The sequence below is a fragment of the Microcebus murinus genome, chromosome 5 (genome assembly GCF_040939455.1).
Source record: "Microcebus murinus isolate Inina chromosome 5, M.murinus_Inina_mat1.0, whole genome shotgun sequence".
NCBI classification, from domain to species: domain Eukaryota; kingdom Metazoa; phylum Chordata; class Mammalia; order Primates; family Cheirogaleidae; genus Microcebus; species Microcebus murinus.
This window is the reverse complement of record NC_134108.1, coordinates 12,189,195-12,215,760: the sequence shown is the minus strand read 5'-3', so window position 1 is coordinate 12,215,760 and position 26,566 is coordinate 12,189,195. Positions and strand designations below refer to the sequence as shown.

The window sequence follows — 26,566 nt, the reverse complement described above, 5'->3', positions numbered from 1 at the left end:
TGTGAGGTATAAAATTTAAAAATGTATCAGTGTCCCTCAAGGACCTTGTTGTGGGCCACTCCAATTCCACACATCTACTTGGCTCCTCCTGGAATTTTTCCACTTGGAAACAAACTGAAATAATGCAAATTTTGTTTGGTTTTAACAGTCTTCTCCTCAGAAACATGTGTCTATCTAGGAAGTCTGGAGATAAAAAGTATAAAAATTTCAAACATATGTGAGATTTAAGATGCGGCAGGATCAACATTATCTTCAGTTGACTTTACTGAATGCCACAACCTCCTGATTTCTGTAACTGGTTTTGTGCCTCTTCCCCACGAGGACAAAATCAGATGCAAACAGAGCTTCCACTCTACAAGACATTGTGGAAAATGGGGAACAGGTTTTCTCCACAAAAGTTTATTTATTTTTTTCTCACTTCTTTTTCAGAAAAACACGGATCGCTCTTGTTTCAGACAGGTGTGTACGTTTGGAAATTTGACAAACATGAGTATCTTTTCTCAGAAGTGAGCGACTGAGGTAGGAAGAACTACAGAAGAGGATTGTGTGTGTCCTACCCCCCAAATAATTGCAGTAGGTAGTAGGGGTTAGGGGTGTAGGGGTTGCATTAAGCCAATGCCTTTCCTGGCAGATTGTAAAGAGTGAAGGGCGCTGGAAGAATGGAATGATGCCAGCCCCCTTTCTTGCTTTTTACTGCTGCCAAAAACTCTCTCTCTCTCCCCCACCCCTTCTTTCCAACTTCCTTCCTCAGATGTGCTTGCACGGAAGAGTGCCCAGTGAGGAGACCGACTCCGTGGATCGCTTTGCGCAAAATCCGCCCCTTCTCTCTCCTCCCTCCCTCCCAGCCTTGGATCCCGCTCGGCCCTCCCTCCCCTCACGCCGCGGTGCGGGGTTGGGATGCGCCTCTGTGTACTACTGAGGTGGGAGGGGGCTGCAAGCAGAGGATAATGTCAGGCGCTCAGCTCGGACCCTCTGCCTGACGCTTCTCTCTGGCTCTGCCGGGGCTGGTCTCCGTAAGAAATAGCAGGAGCTGTGGCAGTGGCGAGAGGAAGCGGCTGAGGCGCTTGGAACCCGAAAAGCCCGGGTGCTCCCTGTTACCTCCCACCGCGGTCACCAGCCGGCCGTCAGCACCATGGACAGCGGCGCCGTCCCCGTGAACGCCAGTAACTGTACTGACCCCTTCGCGCCCTCGAGTTGCTCCCCAGCACCTGGCCCCGGTTCCTGGGCCAACATGTCCCGCTGGGATAGTAACCTGTCCGACCCGTGCGGTCCGAACCGCACCGAGCTGGGCGGGAGCGACAGCGTGTGTCCTCCGACCGGCAGTCCTTCCATGATCACGGCCATCACCATCATGTCCCTCTACTCCATCGTGTGCGTGGTGGGGCTCTTTGGAAACTTCCTGGTCATGTATGTGATCATCAGGTAAGAAAAGCGCCAGGGCTCCAAGCGGAGAGTTCCGTGGCTAAAGGGGATTCAAAGGGACACCTACGCCCCAAGGCTGTGTTTGGCGGGAGGATGAGAGAGGGGAGGTAAACCGGGGAGACTGTGGCAGCAACCCCGGACAGAGTGGCTGCTGTTCGCATGCGTGCGACAATCTACTTTTCTATTTTTTCCTCCATTGAAAAAGAATCCAAATTTTCTGAAACAGAGACGTTGCTTTGGTAAAGGCCATAAAGGTTTGGGGAAAAAAAAAAAGGGACAGATAAAAGATAAGCTATATCTCAGAGCTCTTCCTTATACTGAGCCAAGAGGGCTACTGGCAAAGTCCCACATCTGTCCCTTTGCAGAAGCTATGGAAACATTAGTTGTGAATAATGGGAGAGGAAAATTAGTTTTCCCTAATTGGGGGGTTGAGTCTTGTCAGCTGTTTTAAGACATGAGCCTTGGCAACTTTCCTACTCTTACAGGTCTAGGGGTACTTCTCTGTACCACAGCCCCATCCCTTTTCTTTCCTTGTTATAGTAGCCTTTACTGCACTCTTTCATCCTGAAGCCACAGTAGGCAGAGGAAGTTTTCCTGGTATCTCTCCATAGAAAAGTCACTTTGTTGTAACAAACGTGATAGTTGTGTTGCCTAAACCAATTTGCAGTTAGGTAGCTGCAGGCCTTCTAAGTCACAAACTGCATCTGGAAGAGGTAGAAAGATTCAGGTGATGCAGGACATAACTGTTTTTCAATGCCTCCAAAAGTCAGAACCAACTAGGAGTGACCAAAAACATCATAATCCTGCATTAGAAACTATTACATAGGAAGTTGTAATGGGTGCTCTAAACAAAAAGAAAGTGTCTTTATCAAGTGAAAATATTTCAAAAGAATGTGTAGCCCACTATTTACCCAGTCCAGGTTTATTTGGCAGTGGGTGTGCAAGCTTTCAATATTAATTGAGATTGATATTGATTGGGTTGGTGTTGATGTGTATGTTCAAATACTATATGTGAATGTGGAATACTATAGATTCAATTTTGTTAAAGAAGATAAATACTTGAACATTTTTAAATGGCTCCATATTTGAGTTTTTCTTCCCACCAGGGGTTATATGTATGTAGAGAACATGGCATTTTCATATTTCGTTACAATATTTGTTTCACCTATTGAGCAAGTATTGCAGGTTCCAGTGGAGCTCTTGAAACATTACACAATTACTCTTTCCATCATGATTTTATTACCAAGGTGCTGCAAATTGCTTGGAATTGATTCTTTCTATTTATATGTCTGATTTCTTTAATTAATGATTGTTAAAGAGTAAAGCTAATTTCCCTTATCTTTTGGTGAGGAATAGTGTCTCTGAGAAAAGAGCACCATCTATTGAGAAAAAGGCTAACAACAGAAGGAAAAATGCAGGAAGAGAATCAATGGAAGAATTTTTTTTTAAAACATTTACTTTATGCAATTCAATAAAAAGATTCACATTAAAGATAAAAACCAAGTCTCATTCTGCAGTTATGACAATATAAAAAGCATAATTAAGGGCCTGCTTTTGAAAGGGAAAATATTTTCTCATTTTTTCCAAAAAAAAATCATAAGCTGGTAGAGCTAGAAGGGACTCTAGAGATTTTCTATGCCAGGTGAGTAAACCGAGGCACAGCAAATATAAATGATATCTCTAAGAACAGATAGTTCATTAGTTCAGTATCACTGAGTGTCTCTTAGCTAACAGAATTTTCTGTTTATTAGGGCAGCAAATCATGATTTGAGTTAATTCCATTATTGGGCTGTCAAAGGGGGGTCACTTAGTAGTGATAATGTGGGAATACCAAATTACCCCCAAATTTATGTATTGAATCCTAGAGGGGAAAAAGCACGAAACAGAAATTACCAAAGCATCTAGAAATCCTGCCACCTGAAACATAATCTTTTGTTCCCTTTATTGCTTCTCCTTGGTATTTTCCTTCCTCATATTTCTCCCCTTTAATTTATGCTTTTCTATAAGGTGAGAACCGCTATAGAAGCAACTGGCTGTGAAATAAGCAGATTGGTATTATTCCAGTGTTTAAGGGGTATCTGGTTGGGTGAGTTCATTTTAAAAGCATTACCTTTGACCTGTTCTTGACCTGGAGAAAGATGGTAACATTGTATCTCACTGAGAACATGATATTATGCTTTATTCTCTGTACTGAAAGTTCTGACAAAAGGCAGTACTATTTGAAAGGTCACCCCAAACACCCACCTGTAGCTGGCTGAGTGTTTAATTCCAAGGGCAGATAACCCTCTTGGAATTTAGTTGTGAAACAGAAACATAGACAGTTCAGTAACAGATGAAATGACAGGGAAAGCATCTGAGGATTGAAGAAAGCATGTCTATCAGCTGAGAATATATAATTGACTGTTTCCAGGCTGTGGTGTTTTAACTACAAAATGATCAGTTCAAAGATATTATTGGCCCTGATACAAGGGTGGATATAATGCTACGTCTGTTAAGGTACCAAGGAGAAACACTCACTTCCTTCCAATATTTAAAATTCAACAAAGACTACTGAATATCATGCAGTTACAGTTCTCTGAGCAGATTAAGGTAACACTTATTAGAATGTTTTAGTACACTGAGTGAATCATGAGGCTCAGATGACTATGGCAACAACAACAACAACAAAAATAACTACAGATACAAATGCCGTGATTAATTCTTTTCTGTTCTGTGTCTTCTAACACCATCATCATCATCCCTTCACCAACATTATTAAATAGTATAACTTAAGTGGGATTCTTATACAGTGCTGCTCTAAGGAATATAAGGGATGAAAAGTGATGCTGTTATATCATCTAAAGATTTAAAATCCTTATGTTAAATGATAGAAATGTTATCAGTAACCATGATCTGAAAGCTTTTTCAGTTTTAAAGAAAAAAATGCAGAATAATATTATAAAAATTACCACGAAGATTTTTGAAAATATGATGATAAAAATACTTTTAAAGTAACAATTGTTTGAAATGGTATGATAGTACATTATTGTCAAGAATCTTTTTTTAAAAAATCAAAATAATACACAAAGTCACAGCCACCAGAGATGTTTCACTGATTGAAAATATTTGAACAAAGTATAGAATTAACCATACTGCCAAATCTAATATAGTCCCAGGTGTGTTTATTTTGTGACTTTTTTTCCAAAATTATTTGTCCATGTAGCTATGAACATGGTATGTACAGATACCGCTGAATTAATTTGAATGCATATGTCACTAAATATGATCACTAGTATTTTTCATAAAATAAAAAATAATCTATTTTAAAAACTTAAATATTAATAAAGTTCCCTTTCTTTTTTCTTAATCCATAAAATATCCTAAGTAGAGGATGGATTTAAAGAGGAAAAAAACCTCCAAAATAAAATTTTGTCCTTAACATATTGGTTTACATCAAAAAATATCAACTTCCCTGTATCCCCTTCACTTAGTAATGGAGAGCTTCCGGCATCTATTACAATTTGAACTCTAACTGCTATTTCCCATATAGGTGCTAATTCTGTAGGGAACACTTCTTCCTCTATGTCTCCTGAACACACTAAATTGCTTTTACTTTCCTTGGTCATAAGCTGTGTCTTTATCATTTGCATGGAGTTAATAATTATTGAGTTTCCTATATTCTTCTCTTTTTCTTCCTGGGAAGAATAAACTGTCTTATATTTATATGTTGGAGATATTATAAAACTTATAATATAAAACTTATAAATAAAACTTATAATATCTCCAATATATTTATAATATATAAATTTATATGTTGGAGATATTATAAAATATTATATTATATTATAAAATATGTCCAACATAAACATGTATAATTATATAACAATTCTTTTTAAATATATATAATTTTAATAATTTATACATATACTTCCATATATATGGAGGACAGACAGATGAATAAATACTTACATAGATATCTAAAACAGCTGAAGTCTCCTCTCCGCTCCCATTAGCCTCTCTCCCCCTGAGACTGCCACTATAGTGAATTTGGTGGTGATTATTCATATGCATATTTTCAAACTTTTGCTATATATGTGTGTTTCCACAAAAAATATTTTTTACATGTTCTTATAACTCTTTATCATTGATATCATATTACACATTTAAGTTCCTACACATGATTTCATTATTTACCCCAAGTTGCTCTAGTTCCAGCAGGTCAGTGATAGAAACTAGATTCCAAACAAAACAAACATGAAAACAAACTAACAGACATTCTGGCCATTAACTCTCCTGAGTACTTTTAACTGATCTCAGCAAGAAAAATATGTACTAAATATTATTTGTAAAGATTTCTTTGCAAGTGTTTTCCCAAGCTAATATTTTCATTAATACTGAAATATAATATTCAGAAAAATTATTTTTGCTATTGCTGCAACAAATAAATCTGTTAATAAATTTAAATGAAGCATAATCTCGCTACTTCTAAGAAGGAAATAAAAATAATTGGTCTCTGACTATGTCAAAATGTATTCAAATGATAAGTACTGACAACATTTAAGATTTTTCAACATCCTTTAGGACCACTTCCTTATGCATAAAGGTTGAAAATATTTCTTCTAGGATTCCATTTAACATAGCAGATGAAATAGAATTTTTAAAGTCAGCAAAAAAAGAAAAAGAATCTCATTTTGATAAATAACATAAAACAACATGGCACTTTAAAATATACTAGTGATAAATACCAAAACTAAATGTCGTGTGAAATTTTAAAGTATGAGAATTCAAGTCTTCAATCCTCACAACGTTTAATGTCAATTTAACTGAAATAAGAACTTGTGACAACAATTCTCAAACTCGTTTTTAGATGTAGACACTTACTTCAAGAATTCAGAAGCCAAGATATAAAACAGATCAAAGAAGAGCTGTCCAGGCTTAATCACGTGTTGTGGCCCAGCGGCACTGCTCAGCTTGCACACCTAGCCCACTTTCCGTCGCTGTGGCACCTGCAAGGAATGTCTGTGACTCCCTCAGACAACATTTGAAAACAATGACTTTCATATTGTTTCAGACCATTCATATAGCCCACGTCACTTCCTTCACATCACCTTCTACCTCGGCCTTTGCTGTGGCAGTCAGTATCGCCCAGATAAAACTTGGTAATACTTTGCCTTAGCTGCATCTACATCACTTGCCTTCCTGCTCTGGGGCTCCTTGACTGAAGTCACTGCCTTCCAGAGAAATCAGCCCAGCACTCACATCAGCACTACTGGACCTGAAGTCCAAGGAAGTTAACACCTTGACAGGGAACAACCTTTGACCCCGGATATGGATGCCTGGGGACAAATGGTTCCCTTGCTCCCCTCTCGCCTCAGGCACAAGATTCTGAGGCACCAACTAGGAGGCACATCTAAAGGTCCCACTCACATTATGGCCGTCTCAAAAATATGTCTTGTTTGGGGATTTCTTCTTCCCTGTTACACTCTTTCAGCTCCCCACATCTGTCCCCTGCAACCACTCTTCAAAATGATTCACCTGCACATAAGTCCTTATCTCAGACTCTGCTAAACATCATTTCTGTCATTTTATAATTGCTTACTGTATGTTAGCACAGTAAAATCTGCTTAAGAAATAGAGCACTTACAGATCCATTGATACAGGTTTTTCTCAACGATAAAAATTCTTAAGAAAGATTCTAACAGGTAGCCACAAGTGGCACTACCAAGAGAGCTCATAAGCTAAGCTGTCCCTTCCATTTGTGTTCCTGTTTCAGGATTCAGGAAAGGCTTCAGTAAGTTTTGATGAATGGGAGAAAGAGTGAGTGACAGGCATGTACAGTGTTCAGTTTCCTTCTTGAGCACAGGATGATGGAAGCATTATGGTCTGTGATATGTAAAGAAATTAAAATCTCCTGAGCCTTCTGACAAATTATCTGAAGCTGCAAAAAACAAAACAAAACAAAACCCTACATCTCCCCTCCCCATTTATTTCAAATTGTATAATAACTTTAAGAGTATCTTGTGATACTTAAACTCAAGAACATTTCAGGATCATCAAAAGTGAACTAAAGCATCAGGTAAAAGAAACATGATATGCAAGAAGCATTATGTGGTGAGCTTACCAAGCAACTCCTTTCCTTATCCATCCTTTCTTGCTTTAGACAACCTTATCTCCTTCCCCACCAATTCATCAGGCTGAAGGTCCTTGAACCAAGATATAAATTCAGAAAGGAAGAATAGCATGGAAGGAAAACTTTGCCTTAGCTCAGAACCCCAAGTGTAAATTGTGGCTCAACTTCAAAGCACTCCATGCCTCACTCACTTTATCTGTGAAATGTGAGAATTGGACTAAAAATCGTAAGGTCCTTTCTAGTACTAAGATATACTATGGCAACTTTGATGACTGTTAAGCCATGTTTCTTTCAGCTATACTATCTGGAGGAAAAAAGTGATCATCTACAAAACTAAATCATCTTGGTTCCAAGTCCATCACGGCCCTATGGATTCTACATAAGCTCAGATAGTGGCTGTCAGAAAGGGGTGGGGGGGGTGGAGAGAGAGCATGCTGAACTGCCAGGTGTCCTGTGCAAGACAATAAGTGAAAGTGAAAGTAACAGTCAAGACTTTATTCACATACTTCCACAGTATACGCAAGAAGTTAGGCAGGAAAAGGTGCACTCTCCCAATGCTCCATTTTTTTCCCCAAGGAAGCCACTAGTATAAAATTAGAATTAGAAAATTAGAATTTTTCTCAAGAATTTTTAATTGTTAAGGAAAACCTATATCAATGGGTCTGTAAGAGCTCTATTGCTTAAGCAGATTTTACTGTACTAACATATAGTAACCAATTACAAACATCTGAGGGTCACATGGGTTAGCACAAATGCAGGAATGTGAGGGGGAAAAGGGGTCATCTTCTTACTGCACAGGGAGCCCCAAACAAAAGGCCCTGCTATTTTATGAACCTGCAGGCCTTGGGAAGGGATGAGGAAAAACTAGGAGTGGGAAAGCAGAGTCAGAGTGGAGAAAAGTGTCTTCAAGGACCCCTGACAAGGAGGTCTCAGCAAAGGCTCCTGGGGAGGATCTTGCCAAGGGCTCCTCAGCCAGGAGGCCCCCTTAGGGGTTAGGAATCCAGATATACACATGCATGAGAGCATGGAAAAGGAGGAAAAGGTGGGAGGGGCATAACACTCTCTCACTCTCTCTCTCTCTCTCTCTCTCTCTCTCTCTCTCTCTCTCTCTCTCTCTCTGTTTCATTCCCTATTTAATTCAGAGGAGATTGCCTTAATATTTGCCTTCAAATATTAGTTACATTCTGAATGCTGTATTCTAAAACTGATGCAGAGAAATAGTGGTTCCACCAAATCAAATCAAATAAACATTTTAAACCAGTGGACAGGAATCTCACACATGACGGGATCTGTCATGGGTTCTAATGAGAGAAAGATCACTGTGTTCTGAATATAAGTTTCTGTCCAGTCCAGAATATTGTCAAGTGCAGTTTTTTTGTTTTAATTCAACCTTAATTCAATGTTCACTTATCAATTGTATATATATGTGTGTGTATATATATATATATACATGTATATGTATATGTATATATACAAGTAGACATGCAGGCTACTATAACAGAATGCCATAGCCTGGGTGGCTTACAGCAACAGGAATTTATTTCTCACAATTCTGGAAGCTGATCAAGGCACCAGCAGATTCTGTGTCTGGTGAGAGCCCACTTCCTAGTTAATAGCTATCTTATCACTGTGCCCTCATAAGACGAAAGGGGCAAGGGGGAGCTCTCTAGGGCATCTTTCATAAGGGCACTAATCACACTCATGAAGGCTCTGCCCTCATGACCTAATCACTTCCCAAAGGCCCCACTCCAAATACCATCACATTGGAGACTGGGTTTCAATACACAAATCTGGGGAGAACATGTTCAGTCTATAGCAGCAGGTATCCTAAAGCAGGTGCCCACCCCCTGGGCTGCAGATCAGTACCAGTCTGCGGCCAGTTAGGAACCAGGCCACACAACAGGAGGTGAGCAGCGGGCAAGTCAGCAAAGCTTCATCTGTATTTACAGCCACTCCCCATTGCTCACATCACCGCATAAGCTCTGCCTTCTGTCAGATTAGTTGCCATATTAGATTCTCATAGTAGCTCAATCCCTACTGTAAACTACGCATGCAAAGGATCTAGGCTGCACATTCCTTATGAGAATCTAATGCCTGATGAGCTGAGGTGGAGCTAGCAGTTATGCTAGCTCTGAAGAGTGGCTAGAAATGAAATCATCATTAGCAGAGAGGTTTGACTGCACAATAAATGTTAACATGCTTTAATCATCCTGAAACCATCCCCCTACCCCAGTCCACGAAAAAATTGTCTCCCATGAAACTGGCCCCTGGTGCCAAAAAGGCTGGAGATTACTGTCCTAAAGTGATTCAAATAGTAACCATTCATACTTACTAAAAACATTAATGTAATTTAAATTAAATTTTAAATAAATTAAGCCCACCTGATTCACTCACTATCTTCCAATATGCTTTATATTTATCTCTTGTACAAGTCTCAACTTAAATCCATTCTTCTCTAAAGCCCCCACAAATTACTCAAATGACCAATTTCCTTGCAGCAAACTCAAAATATATGTCACTATTATGAAAAATCTGTGCATTTTCTCATGGTCTTACAAAATGTCACTTGATAATCCTTGCAGATTTAAACAGTGCTACCTTTTTGTGTTTAGGTAAGAAATTCAATATTCAAAGTTTACCAACATAAAATACATCTTTAAACTACTGTGTAATTCAAAGTTTTTAGCAGTTCAGATTCACCTCGAATTATTCAGGTGTAAAATCTAACTCAGATAATTGCCTCAGTTTATTGCTTTATTCATGCCTATTTGGCTTTTATCACTTGAATCATGAAAAGTGATCTGTAACATAGATTAGTATTAGCAAATTGTAAATTCAAATACATACACACATACATGTTTATATATTTATGGATAGGGAATAGATTGCTACTCCTAGAAATACAGAAGGCAGAATTTAAAGAAGTAAAAAAAATTAAAAGTTAATACAGTCGATTTTCATTATTCATGGCAGTTATGGTTTATAAAATCACTGTGACTACTGAATTAGTGAGTACTAAAGCTTTGCTTCTAGGGGAAATAGGGAACTAGGTTCCCATGAGCCCATGGTTGCAACATTTACATCAAGGAATCAATACATAACCTTGATCTATATGCGTTTCTATTTAAAGGTACCTTATTTAATATATAGTTGATTCATTAGTATTGAACTCACAATTAAATAGAAAGCTTCTCTAACTCAAGTACTTTCTCTGTTGGGCACGTCACAACCTTCTTAGCTTAGGGGCACTAGACAGTACTTCAGCACTATGCATGGGGCCATTATAAATACTGAAATAACAAGCAAAAAATACAGAAATGTGAGAAATGAGGCCATAAACAGACTGTAAAAAGGACACTTTTTCACAGTACATGCTAAAACAAGATGGCAGAGCATTGCCTTGTTTGGCTTCACCTGGGAACTCGCACACAGAGCAACTCAAATTTTCCACTCCTCTTCACGCATCCACACACGCCCTCAAATGACTGCAAAAGCCCACAAGTGTTATGGTGGGATTAAATAAATTTTAGTGAGTAAGTCAATTCTCAAATACAGAATCCCCAAATAATAAAAATCAAATGGGGTTTTGTCTTGTTTTGTTTTGTAATATTTTTTTTCAGCATATCGCAGTGGTACAAAAGTTTAGGTTATATATATTGCCCTTGCCCCACCCAAGTCAGAGTTTCAAGTGTGTCCATCCCCCAGATGGTGTGCACTGCACCCATTAGGTGTAGATGGGTATATAATACCCATTCCTTCCTACCCCCTCCCATCTACCCAATACCTGATGAATGTTATTACTATGTGTTCACTTAAGTGTTGATCAGTTAATATCAATTTGAAGGTGAGTACATGTGGCGCTGGTTTTTCCATTCTTGGGATACTTCACTTAGTAGAATGGGTTCCAGTTCTAGCCAGGATAATACAGGAGGTGCTAGATCACCACTGTATTTGTGGCTGAGTAGAACTCCATGGTATACATATACCGCATTTTATTAATCCACTAATGTATTGATGGGCACTTGGGCTATTTCCACATCTTTGCAATTGTGAATCATGCTGCTATTAACATTTGAGCACAGATGTCTTTTCTGTACAATGCCTTTCGTTCTTTTGGGTAGATGCCCAGTAATGGGATTGCTGGATCAAATGGTATTTCTACCTGTATCTCTTTGAGGTATCTCCGTATTGCTTTCCACAGAGGTTGTGCTAGTTTGCAGTCCCACCAGCAGTGTAGTAGTGTTCCTATCTCTCTGCATGCATGCCAACATTTGTTGCTTTGGGACTTTTTGATAAAGGCCAATCTCAGTGGGGATAATTGATATCTCATTGTGGTTTTGATTTGCATTTCCCTGATAATTAGAGATGTTTAGCATTTTATCATGTTTGTTGGCCATTAGTCTGCCTTCTTTTGAAAAGTTTCTGTTCATGTCCTTTCTCCACTTTTTGATAGAGTTGTTTGATCTTTTCTTGCTGATTTTCCTGAGTTCTATATAGATTCTAGTTATCAGCCCTTTATCGGATGTGTAACATGCGAATATTTCTTGTGTGTATACAATGCACTTCAAGGAAATATTTTAAAAACACAACCAAAGAAGAAAATCATGAGGCTATGTCCCATATTAACTATGGCAGCAAGTTTCTGATATGAAGACAAGTTCTATGTCTTTGTTATCATCTATTATAATCAGATGGAATCATTTGAAAGTGAAATGGATTCCCATATTATTCATTTATCAGTCACTAGATGCCTAAGCACATCACACAAACTAAAAACATATATAGCATCTTTTTTTGTATATGAAAATAAAATTCTCAAAACTAAATTGATTCCCTTATATTTCTAAATACAGAAGTTTAGATAAAATTGGGACTATGTAATATACATATGCAAATGTCAGGATCATACTTACCATTTAGGATTTGGTTTAGGTTGTTTGAAGTCTTATGCTTTTATTTTTAGGAAAGCTTTAAAATACAAAAAGAAAACTTTTAGCTAATACAGAGTAACTACACTATAGCTATAAAATTATAACAGTTACCTGATACTTGTGCTTAGTAAACTGTGGAGCAATTTTTAAGCCACAAAATTCTTATTCTAGTTTTTAATAAGAAACTGAAAAGGGATCTCTGCCTACAATTTAATGATGAAAATACACAAATAAACTAGGGATTCAATATGGAACATAAAAGTCTATTGGATACCAAAATACTTTTGTTGGCCAATGTAAAGTTCAGATTTAAATGATTCTGAGATATGAATCTCATCTCATTTTTTTCCAGTTAGATGCACATATAACTCATACTCATTGGATAAAGGTGGTCACCTTGCTCGGTCTTTCCTGCAAAGGCCTAGAAAGTAAACATTTTATGTCTTAACAACCAAATGAGCTCTATCATAGCTACTCAAGTCTGTCACTATGGCCCAGCAGCAGTCATAGACAATACATAAATGCATAGACATGACAACATTCCAGTAAAACTTTGTATGGAAACTGAAATTTGAATTTCCATATAATTTTATTGTCTCAGAATATCATTTTTCTTTTGCTTTTTTTTCCAACCATTTAAAAATGTAAAATCATTCTTTGCTGGCAAGCCATAGACAGAATCGGTGGGCTGGATTTGGCCCATAAGCTGTCATATGCCAAACTCTGTACACAGCATCCTAAATAAAATGTATATTCTTACAGTGGTCATGGAATAAAAACATATCCATTCTTTGGAAAATTTGATTACATGTAGTTTAATAGATGGAGACAAAGTATTTTGTTAAAATAACCTAATACCAAATTGAAGTGTTTTTCAACATCAGAAAATGGCAATAGGGATATGAAGTTAACACAAATCAGAACAGCTGCCATAGATTGTTATGACAGAGGATATTGCTTTTCTGCAACGGATGTTGAACTTGGGTTATAATAACAACCATACAGGATTGTCTCCATTTCACTCCAGGCCCCCATTTCTAACCCTCAACTCTTCATTTGGCCCAGACAATCAGCAATGTTCATTACCACCCTTAGCCAGTGATTAAGGAGTAAGTGCTTAGAAAATAGCGTTTCTGAAGAATTTTCCTCATTTGGACATGCTTTGTGGTTATCTTAAATCACTGCAATTTTCTAGGCTTTCTCACAGTATTTTCATCTTCAGTCATTTGGAAGCTTTCAGAAAAAATTGAAACTGTCATCTGCAAATTCATATTAACTTTTTGGCAAATACAAAATCTGTCCTCAAAGGCACCTCTGCCTGCACCCCCTGTGTGTACTCAGATAGTGAGTGGCAGCTTCATTTCACTCAACCTCTCTTTAATGTCATTTCAAATTTAAAAGCTCATTGCTTTGATATTTTTTTCTTTTCGTTTTAACTTATGTAATTGCTCATTTTTTAAAGAATTTGTTTTCTGCAGTTCTCAAAGGCTGCTTTGAAAAATAGTATAGTTTAGTCCTTAAAACTCAGAGTGCTTAGCTGGGTAAGAAGGAGCACTAGGGTAGGCTAAGGTGTTTTTAGGATGATTATAATCCCTTGCTTTTTGTCCATGGTTTTGTTCAATGGTTTCTTTAAGACTCACTGAAATCTCCTCCCTACCTGACTCTACATCTTGAATTCAGTACCCATTCATCCATGTCCAAATGATTGCTCTTCTGATAAGTCATGCTCAGAGAAAACTCTTGCATGTACAGGAATTCATTAGATTAGCCAGATGGCCATCAGCAAAAGTTTGCAAGGAAAGCCAAGCTGAAGGAGAGTTTCAACTGGGTGATATATAGTCCAGTTGAAAAATTCTATGGTTCCCAGAATCTCCTAAGTGAAAATCGGTTCTAAATTCTAGCAAGGAATCCAGACAAGATAAAAATGAATAATAAAATTTGAGCTTCTTTCCAATTGACTCATTGAACATCAAAGCTATTGCATAAATCCTTGCAACACACTTAGACGTGTAGAAGGAGAGGCCTCCTAGATCTTCTAGTCCAGTGGTTCTCAATCCTGGTTGCCCTCTAGCATCACTCGGGAAGCTTAAAAAATGGGAGCCCACCTAAGGCTAATTAAATCAGAATCTCTGGGGTTGCTCCTGGGCACAGGTAGATGTAAAAGTTTCCCTGGTGATCCTACTGTGTAGTCAAGATTGAGAAGCACAGGTCTGGTCCAGCATATGGCTGAGAAAACTGAGCCCTGTTTGTCAAAGCGATTTAAACCTCTGTCCATATGTTTCACCTCTCTGAACTTTAAGAAGCCGTTTACAGAACAAGTGGTAAAATTAAATTACCTTCCAGAAAAGTGAAAGCTCGGGATGTTTTGAATATTTCCCTAAATTTGACCAATCGGCTTTCTTCAGAGTAGATATAGTGGAGTGAATAGAGTAGTTAAACCTGAAATAAGAAAACATCTTTGAATCTCTGCGCCTTACTAATGACTATACAAGTCACCCTATCTACCTGAATCTCATTAGTTAATCCTTAATATAGGAATAATAGACATGTTCAATCTCACAATTCAATCTCTTTGGTTTTAGGACCAAATTAGATAAGATATGTGAAAATGTGTAGTAAACTCTACAGTGCTACATAAAGCTAAAGAGTTTTCTTATTTGCTCCCAATTTATCTTTCTCCCACTGAACTCAATGACATCCACATGCAGCGTATCAATACTTGCCCAGTACTTTTGTATTCCCCTAGGTCAGATATATTATACATTATAATATTTCCAATTACAGCTTTTCATTTTAGAATCACAATCTCTGCAGAAGCTTGTGAAGTTAGACATGGCTTAGGTGACACTGTTGGTGGTCATTCTTCTCTTCCTTCCCATCAACCCCTTCCCACTGCTCCAGGTCATTTCAAAACCATTTTTTTGGTGACCGTGATGATATGAAGAGAATTCTAAGGACAGATAATGGCAACTTATTTAGTTCCCTATTGATAAATCTTTTTATACTGTCTAATAAACTCAGTGGGTAAAAAATGTGAAACAATTATGGTTTGGCCAAAATAGCTATTTTTGTTACTTAAATCTTTCACATTTAAATTGGTGTTGCAGTCAAAGAGTCTAAAGTGGAATCTGAGTCTACATGCTGAATGCATGTGATGAAACTCCTTTTTACCAAGCAGCATTGTTCATTTGAATCAGAAGAAATAACTTACAACAATGGCATGCTCTGAATACTAGCTCTGGGAATTCAGGCATTTGTAATTTCATTCCCGTGAAGAGTCATCTTGACCCCTGGTAAGTCTAACCCTCTAATCACAGGAAAATTGGTGAAAAGATGGAGCTCTTCATGAAGGGGTGCATTAATGACAATTCAGTGAGTCCGTGTGTCTATTTCTAACACCTTTTTCCAGGACTTGCAACACAATGGTTGTCAACTTCCTAAATCAGGGCAGTAAACTTGATAAATAAAGCAAGCACAGGATGTAGTAGAGAATAACATCCTTGAGGTTTACAGTGCCCCTGAGAACTCAGATGCTTCCAAGTACAGAAGCTGTGGGAACAAAGAGATCAATGAAAGGGAATGCCTTCTTTGTTTCTGAGCATTTTTTCACAGAAACACTGGGTTCAGTGCCAGTGAGAGGTTGAGATTTTTGTGGGGGAGTATTAAATGTTAATTGAAAAATGTTGCCAGCAGTAAAACCTGAATATCAGAACCTGATTGTGCCCGCCAAGAAGAACAAGGGGAATTATCATCAAGATTATAATTTCATACTTATTCAGTTCTCATCATCTCTGGAAAGGAAACCACATGGATTGAATAGAACTAAATATGAGCATGCTTCTGCTAATGTTCATGATCCAAGGTCACTAAAATAAATGGTCCTATTAGAAGCAGACCTTGTTGAGGTCCTTCAAGTAGTCTCTCCTTCTGAGGACAAAAGGAAGCTTTTTCAACTTCTTTATAAAATAAACAAAACACATATCTAAGGGCTAAAGATAATGTCTTAAAATTTTATAGGACTTTAAATTTTTCCCTATATTGAGTAATTTGCATCTCATAAAATTTTTGTGAGTATAGTCAGGGAAGAAATTATTAGCCAGACTAATTTTTTAAAAAATTAAACATATTTACTACTTATTGATCAATATGTATTATATAAAGCACTCTCTTAGGAGCTCCAGACATCAGTGAGCAAGATAAACACAGTCCTACCTTTTTCTAAAGGTACAGTGTAGTGGGGAAGAAAATTAAACCATTTCACCAGTTAATATGTGCCAAAGATAGGACTATAATTACTAACATTGTTTTCTTTCAACCATACTATCTGAAAACCACTGTTCTCAAGGTTTACCCTAATTAATTACTGTAGTTCATCTTCCTCTATCATCAAGCCCTTCAATGGGTAACTCCTGACTTAAGTTTGATAAAGGTAAAGTTTATGACTTAGTGACAAGATAGAGAAAAATGAGCAGAAAAGGCGATGGTTAGAAAATACTATCAACCAAAATTAACAAGTATTTTTCTCAAACTAGATATTATAAACATTTTGCAAATATTAAGGATATCGCCATATAATATTAGACTCTTGAATGAATGAAATTCATAGAAATGAAAATCTCAAGAATCATTCTTTTCAGACATCCATTAGTGTGTCACTGTATTGAGACAATGACCAGTCTACTTATAAATAACACCCTGTCACATGAACACAGGAAGAAGAAAGATCAAGCTGGAAGTCAGACCTGAAACTTTTGATTTTTAAAAATTAGCAGTTTTATGGAATTTAGGATTAAGTATCAAAGGAGAAATTGATGCCATCTTTTAAAAAAGGATCACTGTTCTGGACAAAGGAGAAACTGCCTACATCTACACAAATATATCACATTCCACAAAAGACAGTGCTAGATTAGTCAATGCCTCAAAGCACAACTTAAAACACATAAACCACACCAATGACCATTCCACAAAACAGTATTATTCTCTCAGCAATTTAGAACTCAAAATAATAGCATGTGAATGAGGAAATTACCACACCCTATATACACCGTTGCTTTTAAGCACCTTTTAAAATATATTTAAATTTATATATTTTAAGATATATGTTAAGATATATGTTTATATATTTTAAGATATATGTTTCCTACTTTATCAAAAAATTATTCTAATCCTAGAATAAAAAATTAAAACCATGCTTTGGTGTAGCTGCCATGTTTTGTCCACACAGTTGTTTGAAATTAAGCTGATATTAAAAACATAATATATTGGTCAGCACCCTAGATGAAATGGATGAAATCATACAATTTACCAAACCGAAACATTTTTAGAAAGACAATTGGTCAAGAAGCCCTTTGAAAATAGTTGTGTTCTTAGAATATTCATAAGTCAGGATGCCTCAGTTATCTTTAGCACACATGACAAACATCTAGGAACAATGTTAGTACAATCAAAAGTAACACTTTGGTAAATATAAACACTTAGTAACTTGGGCCCATATTCTAAAGACAAATAAACGTGAACAAAACAGAACATGTGGTCTCTAGCAATGTGTCTTCGAGAATAGTATCAGCCTCATTAAATTTGAAATCCATGATAAGCGTCATCATCACCATTATCATCATTGCTAACACTTATTGAAAGTTGCTACGTGTCAGACTCCATACTAACAATTTTTAAATACACTACTCCATTTTGTATAATTTTTATCCTGACACCAACCATTTAAGGAAAGTACTAATATTGCCCAAACTTACAGATCGGGAGAAAAGAATTCAAAAAATTTAAGTAATAATTCCAAATTTGTCCAGCTAATACATGATAGAACTAAGATTTGAATCAAGAGCTCTGTTATCCTGAAACTTAAGCTCTTAAAACCTTAAAAAAAACAAAAACTGTTACATTCAATTGAAGTAAGGAGAGATTTTCAAACCAGTTACCCAGGGTTCATGTGGATGGCTGGCAGCTATGTTATCATAGCTTTTATATCTTATTTCCCAGAACATCTCCTAATTGGCAACCCGTTCATGAGTTTTCCTTTATTAATAGGTTTTCCCTCATCAAAACGGGAATGAAGGAAATAAATCTGTCTCCTTGCAAGCTTAAATCTAGAGTTTTTCCTTCATATGAGGCTGGGTATTTTGAATTGACTTTTTGTCTCTGGGCTAACTGGATCTAAGTCTCTAATTGAGTCTGCCTTTCAGACTGGAAAAATAAAATCCATAATTATCTGTGGAGCTTCTAATTACAAAAGCTCAGTTTTGATCTATAGGTGCTGTCATACTCTATGCCCAACACATCATGACTTGGGGTGTGAGCAGGAGGTGCCAATAATAACTGAGACAGACACTGTGCCAGGCTCAGTGCAGAAAGCTATAGATCTAGTCAGGCTTTCTGGATCTATTTTTCAGCCAAGCACAGTGACATTTTCATATTTCCATTTACATTAGTGATCCCTTTTTCTCCATTTTTTCAAGACAGGAAATTTCCAGTTTGGAGAATGAAAGCTCCTTGAGGATAGAGACTATCTGTCGTTTTCTTTTCACTTTTGTAGCCCAGAACTCAACAGAGTAACAAATAGTAATGGGACATAGGTTAGCTGAAATGTTTCGATACACTGAATTGATTATAATTTCATGTTTATGCAACATTTATTTTAGTCCTTTGTGTTTCGGTGCTCCATTTCTGGTTTTTGAAAGTAACAATTTTAGATCATGATTCCTCTAGAAATTAATGGTTGAAAGAAACTTGGAATTTCCAAGAGTAAAATTCTTATAAAAGACTTACATGTCGTTTGATTTGGGAACAAAGATATTTTCCCAGGCTATTTTCCACATTCAAGTTGAGAGGAGAACCTGAGTCCGAGGTTTCTTCCTTTCCCTTCTCCCACTTTATATCCCAAGGAATCCAAATGAGAGAGGGTTTTGGAGGAGATAATGGTGATTGAGAAAAACTGAATCTGCTTCCAGATTCAATCTGGAGGCAGCTAAGAAGAATCAATCCGGAAGAAGATCCTCCACTCAAGGATTTTGCTAAAGTCTCCATCTAATTAAATTCAAGGAAAGGCACTTGTCTCCGTACCCTAGTAACCAAAACACCAGATGGACAGGCTGAAGGCAAATTAGCTGGAATCCCTGCCAAGTGAAAGCAGCCAGGCACATCAGTGTTACTCCAGAGAGTCTAAATAAAGCAAACAGAACCAAAAGTTCTAGAAATCCTTGCTTCTCACTCAAGATTCTTACCCATAACTCCTTCTTTGCTTTTCAAATAGCTGATAGGGTCACTTGGAAAAGTATGGAGCCCTAGCCTATTCAACTTTCATGCCAAATTCATCCCATTGACTACGCCAGTTCATCCCACATTCTATGCCTTAGAAGCAGATTGGGGGAAAAAATGAGGTATCTGGGGAGAGTTCCAGTAAATGGAATTTTGTTTATTGCATCAAGATAACCAACGGAAAACTGACAAACATTGAGAGAAGAATTCTTAATTGTGAGAATTTTTTCTCCTGAAAAAAAAAATCAGTGGATGTTTGCCTCCTCAGAAGAAGGACAATGAGGTGTCAATGGTCATAATAACAAGAGAACTATAGGGGTGGTCTTCTTCCCTGGAAAATGAGAAGAAAGAAGTCCCAAGACAATGTGTCACTGAGGAATCCAGATTCATCTTAGAGATGTATCACACAAAAAGGTTATACTAGGTAATGACAGGAAATTTCTAGCCTGTACTAAGCACCACCTTTTCACAAACATTTAAATGTACAAATTTAAGTCAAGAAAAGAAAATCCTACTTCACAGAGCAGAATATACAGTGGCAAAAAAAAAAAATTACTAATATCTCACTATCAGTAAACAGGGTAGCAAAATTTGTGAATTTAAATGGTTTGAACAGAGGTTTACATTTGTTTCTAGAAAACAGCAATAGATAGATTAATTCTTATGGGCACATCCCATGGAATGAAACAAATTTTGAGTAACTGCTACTTTCCTGCCACCTAAATGCAGGTTAGGTGTTAAGAGGAGCACCTCTTAACATCCCCATGCCAACCGCTTCCATGCTGTAACGCCCAATATACCATTTGAAGTTACTTGGTTCTGGTCTCTCACCAAACTAAAGATTCCTCCAAGGCAGGAAAGATGTATTTCAGTTGGGTACCAGGGCCTACCACATGCTCAGCAAAAATAAAAGTAATAAAAGTTGTTAAATAAATGTCGACTTAAAGTTGACACGAAGATGATTTCATGGTGAATGGAAGCAGTTATGAAAATATACAGTGCTCCATGAAAATGTAAAACATGCCCATAACTCTTAAGATGCTTTCTTTAATACATAAAGTCCAATAAAATTATCTTTAACTAGAAGTTTGAAATGTATAATTATAATAATACAAAGAGGATTAAATATACCAAAATGTTCTCAGAGTTTGCCTGTACATGTTAACTTTATAGTGATTTGTATTTTAGTTTTATGTAGGTTAGTATTCTTTAGATGTTTAAAAATGAATGTCCAATGGTATAATGAAGAAAAAATGCAACTAATAATATGAAAATAAATAAAATGGGAGAAAATTTCAAAAGTAGCAGAGGATCCTGAAAGGCAATAAAATATTGCATTAGACAGATATTTCACTAAAATATAAATCAAGTTCATGATTGGAGTTTTCCTATTAAAAAGACAGTTACATACTTTAATTTGTGACTAAAATGTTGGTAGTGCCAAATGAGTCTCTTCCAAGTTGGAGGACAACTCTATATTGACTTAATAACCCTTATTATACTATAAGACTAAAATTTCAGGCTTTAAAAACTAATGGAACTTATTTGCTTTACCAAATTACTGGTTTATTCATGAATCATATTTCCTCCTAACAAATGTTATTAAAATCTCCACAGGGGAGGGAAAATACCTTCCAAAAAATCTGTCTGAAAATACTTGGAAAAAATCTCAATAAACTGTTTTCTGTTTCTTAGAAAAATCACAAGTCAGCATGATGGTTAAATTATAAAGGATTGTATAATTCTTGGATGGAAAATAGTTACCATAAATACACAATTTTATATAAATCAAAGTCTACAGGCACTAATTGCATTACTTTTATTTTTTCTTCAATTGGTCCTAAAAGATTTTGGAAAGCTATTGTTGCAGATATTAGTTAAATGCCAAAATATTTAGATATCAGCGGGTATTATGGCACACTAAAATAAAAAAGATAAACAGGGAATGTTCATCAACAGGTTTGGAAAATGGAATTTGAAAGTAAATTTTCGTAAATCTTAATTAAATCTCTCTTTTGCAAGACTTAGGAGCAATGAGCACATTCTTATTTCAATTCCAGCTTCCTACACAGTATCCTGATATATAATTCTCTCTGATGTGTTGTGCTATTATTAAATAATGCAAATGGTTACATTTCCAGGAAACACACCAAAACCACAAATAAAACAAATCTTAATTATCCAGATATTTTGTTTGCATAGCAACCAACACCAAGTTATTTCAAATCCACAATATTAAACATTTTTGTCTTTGACAATCGTTCTAGACCTTAGTTTTCTTTTCTTTAAAATACAGACAATAATCATAGTTGTCATAGCTACTACTAAGATTTTCATGAGCATCAGTTTGCACAAATGTATGTAGTAGAGTTCATAATCCTTATTATATTTTGTAAAACTCAATATCATGCAAATGGCTTATATTTCATGGTGTATATTCGGCAGCAGTGTGTTGTAGTAGTAAAGAATATCAACTTTATTAAAAAATAGGTATGGGGCCGGGCGCGGTGGCTCACGCCTGTAATCCTAGCACTTTGGGAGGCCGAGGCGGGCGGATTGCTCAAGGTCAGGAGTTCGAAACCAGCCTGAGCGAGACCCCGTCTCTACCAAAAATAGAAATAAATTAATTGACCAACTAAAAATATATATACAAAAAATTAGCCGGGCATGGTGGCGCATGCCTGTAGTCCCAGCTACTCAGGAGGCTGAGGCAGTAGGATCGCTGAGCCCCGGAGATTGAGGTTGCTGTGAGCCAGGCTGACGCCACGGCACTCACTCTAGCCTGGGCAACAAAGTGAGACTCTGTCTCAAAAAAAAAAAAAAAAAATAGGTATGGATTTAAATTCTGCCTCTAACATTTTTTACTCTAATTCATATTTTTATTTTGGTAAAAGACACACAACATAAAATTTCCATCTTAACTATTTTAAGTATACAATTCCGTGATCTTAAGTACGTTTATATCATTGGGCAATCATCACCACCATCCATCTCCAGACTCATTTCATCTTGCAAAACTGAACTCCATACCCATTAAACAATAATTCCCCCTTCTTCTCTCCCCCAAGCTCCTAGAAATCATGGTGTCATATAGTATTTATCTTCTAGCAAACTGGTTTATTTCACTGAATGTCCTCAAAGTTCATCCATGTTGTATCGTATGTCAGAATTTCCTTCCTTTTAAAGGCTAGATAATATTCTATTGTATGTATGTACATTTTGTTTATCCATTCCTCTGTTAATGGACTTGGGTTACTTCCAAGTTTTAGCAATTATGAATAATGCTGCTACAAACATGGGTATACAAATATTTCTTGGAGACCCCTTTTTCAATTCCTTTGAGTGTATACCCAGAAATGCAATTGCTAGATCATATGGTAATTCCATTTTTAATTTTTTGAGGAACAGCCCCCCATACTGTTTCCCACAGTGGTATGCCATTTTACGTCCTCACCAGTTGTGCACAAGGGTTCCTCATATCCTCACCAATACTTGTTATTCTCTCTTTTATTTGATAGTAGTTATGCTAGTGGGTATAAGGTAGTATCTCATTGTGGTTTTGATTTTCATTTCCCTAATGATTAGTGATGTTGAGCATCTTTCTGTATGTTTATTGTTCATTCATATATTTTTTTGGACAAAAGTCTATTCAAGTCCTTTGTTTATTTTTTAATTGGGTTCTTTTTTGTTGTTGAGATTTAGGAGTTCTCTATAGGTTCTGGATATTAATTGCTGATCAGATATATGATTTGCAAATTTTTTTCTCATTTTTTAGGTTGCCTTTTCACTATGTTGATAGTGTCCTTTGGAGTGTAAAAGTTTTTAATTTTTATGAAACCCAATTTGTCTATTTTTGCTTTTGTTGCCTGTCCCTTTAGTGTCACATCCAAGAAATCATTGTCAAATCCAATGTCATAAAACTTTTTTCCTGTTTTCTCTAAAAGTTTTGGAGTTTTAGCTTTTATATTTTGGTCTTTGATTAATTTTGAGTTAATTTCTATATATATCAAGTTAAGTAAAAGTCCATTCTCATTCTTTTGCATATGAATATCTAGGTTTCCCAGCACCATTTGTTGAAAATACCATTCTTTACCCACTGAATGGTTTTGGAACCCTTGTTGAAAATCATTCAGTCATATAGGCAAGGGTTTATTTCTGGAATCTCTATTCTATTCAATTGATGCATATGTCTGTCTTCATGTCCGTACCATGTTGCTTTGATTACTATAGTTTTGAATTAAATTTTGAAATAAGGAAATGTGAATCTTTAAGTTTTGGTCTTTTTGAAGATTATTTTGGCTATTCCAGTTCCCTTCAGATGCCATATGAATTTTAGAATGGCTTTCTCTGTTTCAGCAAAAACTTCATTGGGATTGAAATAAAGATTGCTTTGAATCTATAGATCACTGTGGGTAGCATTGGCATCTTAACAGCACTATATCTCCAATCCATGAACATGGGATGTCTTTCCATTAATTAATGTCTTTTTAAATTTCCTTCAGCAATGTTTTGTAGTTTCCATTGTACGAGTCATTCCCCTCCTTTGTTGATTCCTAAGTGTCATATTCTTTTTGATGTACTATTGTAAATGGAACTGTTTGTCTAATTTCCTTTTCAGATAGTTCATTGTGAGTGCACACAATAGAAATGCAACAGATTTTTACATTGGCTTTGTATCCTTATACTTTGCTGAATTCATTTATTAGTTCTAGCAGGCTTGTTTTGTGAATCTTTAGGGTTTTCTACATAGAAGATTATATAAACTGAATTATGCTATCCCCCCCAAAAGGTTATATCATCTTCTATATAGAAGAGCTCATTTTACTTTTTCCTTTCCAATTTGAATGCATTTTATTTATTCCTCTTGCCTATTTGCTCTGGCTAGCACGTCTGTACTATGTTGAATAGAAATGGGGAAAGTAGACATTGTTGCTTTATTCCTAATATTGAATATGATGGTTGCTGTAGGTTTTCACATATGGATTTTAATATTTTCAGGTAGTTTTCTTCTATTCTGATTGTATTGAGTGTTTTTATCATGAAAGGATGTTGAATTTTGTCAAATGCTTTTTCTGCATCAAATGAGATTAGTATGAGTTTTTAATGCTTCATTCTATTAATGTGGTGTATTACACTGATTGTTATACATTGAATCATTCTTGCATTCTAGAAATAAATCCCTCTTAATCATGTGTATAATTCTTTTAATATTCTGAAGAATTCAGTTTGATAGTATTTTGTTAAAGATTTTGCATCAGTTTTTATAAGGGATATTTTTCTGTAGTTTTCTTTGCTTGTAGTCTCTTGGCCTGGCTTTTATGAAGTGTTCTCTTCTCATCAATATTTTGAAAAACTTTCAGAAGGATTGGTGTTAGCTCTTATTTAAATGAAACTATCGGGTCCAGGGCTTTTTTTTTATTAGCATATTTTTGTTACTGATTCAATCTCCTACTATTAATAGATCTATTCAGATTTTCTATTTCTTTGTGATTTAGTCTTGATGGGTTCTATGAACTGATTTATGCCATCCCCCCAAAATGCATATATTGAAACCCTAACTCCCCATGTGATTGCATTTGGAGACAGAATCTTTAGGATATAATTAGGGTTCAATGCAGTCATAAAGATGGAGCCTTAATCCAATGGTAGTTAGTAACCTTATAAGAAGAGATTGGTTATAAGTACCTCATAGACTTGGTATGAGGATTAAATGATTTAAAAGCACTCTTACTAGTATCTGACACATAAGCATTTATTAAATAAACAAATTGGAAATCTTGAAAATAACCATAATTTTTGGCATTCAAAATTTTATGAGTGAGCTGAAAAATAGAATGAAAGCAGACAAAGAACATATTGATAAGCTGTAAAAATGTAGTAGATGGGATAGAAACGCAGAGTGGAAAGAAACAAGTAAGATACCAGCAGGATTGACACCAAAAAGCTAATATTAATATCTATTAAATTAATAAAATTAATTAATTAATAATTAATAGCTATTAAATAAATATCTATTAAAGCTAATTAATCTCTATTAAAAATAGAGTACAGAGAGAATGGAAGAGAGGCACTATTTAAAGAACAATAACCCCAAATTTCCTATAACTAAAGAAAGCAGTGAGGCTTTGAACTAGAGGGCAGACACCCTGAGTGTCAAGTACAATAAATCTTTTTAAAAAAATTCTCACTACATTTTAATGAAATTCAAGAACACAAAAAAGAGATAAGATTGCAAGTACTACAAGAGACAGGAAATGATGTTTTATAAGGGTATAGAATAAGAGTTCTCATCAGTACGAGTAAAGAAGACAATGAATGGAGCAATATTTTCAGAGTGAACAACTGCTCTGAATGTCAAGCCAAACTAGCTATTTGAGACATTACATCCTTAACATACACTAGAAACATGTTATTTAAAGACATGGAAGTAAATGGTAAAATAATCAGTTACAAGAATCAAAAATGATCTCATACGCATTAGGAATGAGAAGGGGTAAGAGAGATTGGTGGTTATGATCACAAGGATACATTTTGATTATAGAAAGTGCATCCTCTTCTTATATAACCAAATAAAATAAGCAGTTTCCTATGCAGTCTGTCACTTACTGGCTTCAACTTGGGGGAAGGAAATTGAGCTCTCTGAGACTTAGTTTCCTTGTGTAAAATGGGGGGATGATAAAGTGCCTATGCCATCAACTTTATAAATTACTTAATGCAGTACCTGGCATGTAGGCATATTCATGATTGCTACTCTTCTTCTCATTTATAAGGAGCTCTTTGGAAGCATACTGGCCACAATGCTATCTCAGGTGGTAGGATTTCAGTTTATTTTTAT

General features: G+C 36.1%; 1 protein-coding gene across 1 annotated transcript in view; it reads left to right on the top strand.

The window, feature by feature from the left end:
* Nucleotides 1-1,036: 1,036 nt before the first annotated feature.
* The window catches only part of OPRM1 (opioid receptor mu 1), a 61,480-nt gene continuing 35,950 nt past the window's right edge, over nt 1,037-26,566 (top strand). Inside the window, exon 1 of the mRNA XM_012762430.3 lies at nt 1,037-1,422. Within this exon, the coding sequence (XP_012617884.2) occupies nt 1,133-1,422 (290 nt within the window). The 5' untranslated portion in view covers nt 1,037-1,132. The remainder of the gene's footprint in view (nt 1,423-26,566) is intronic.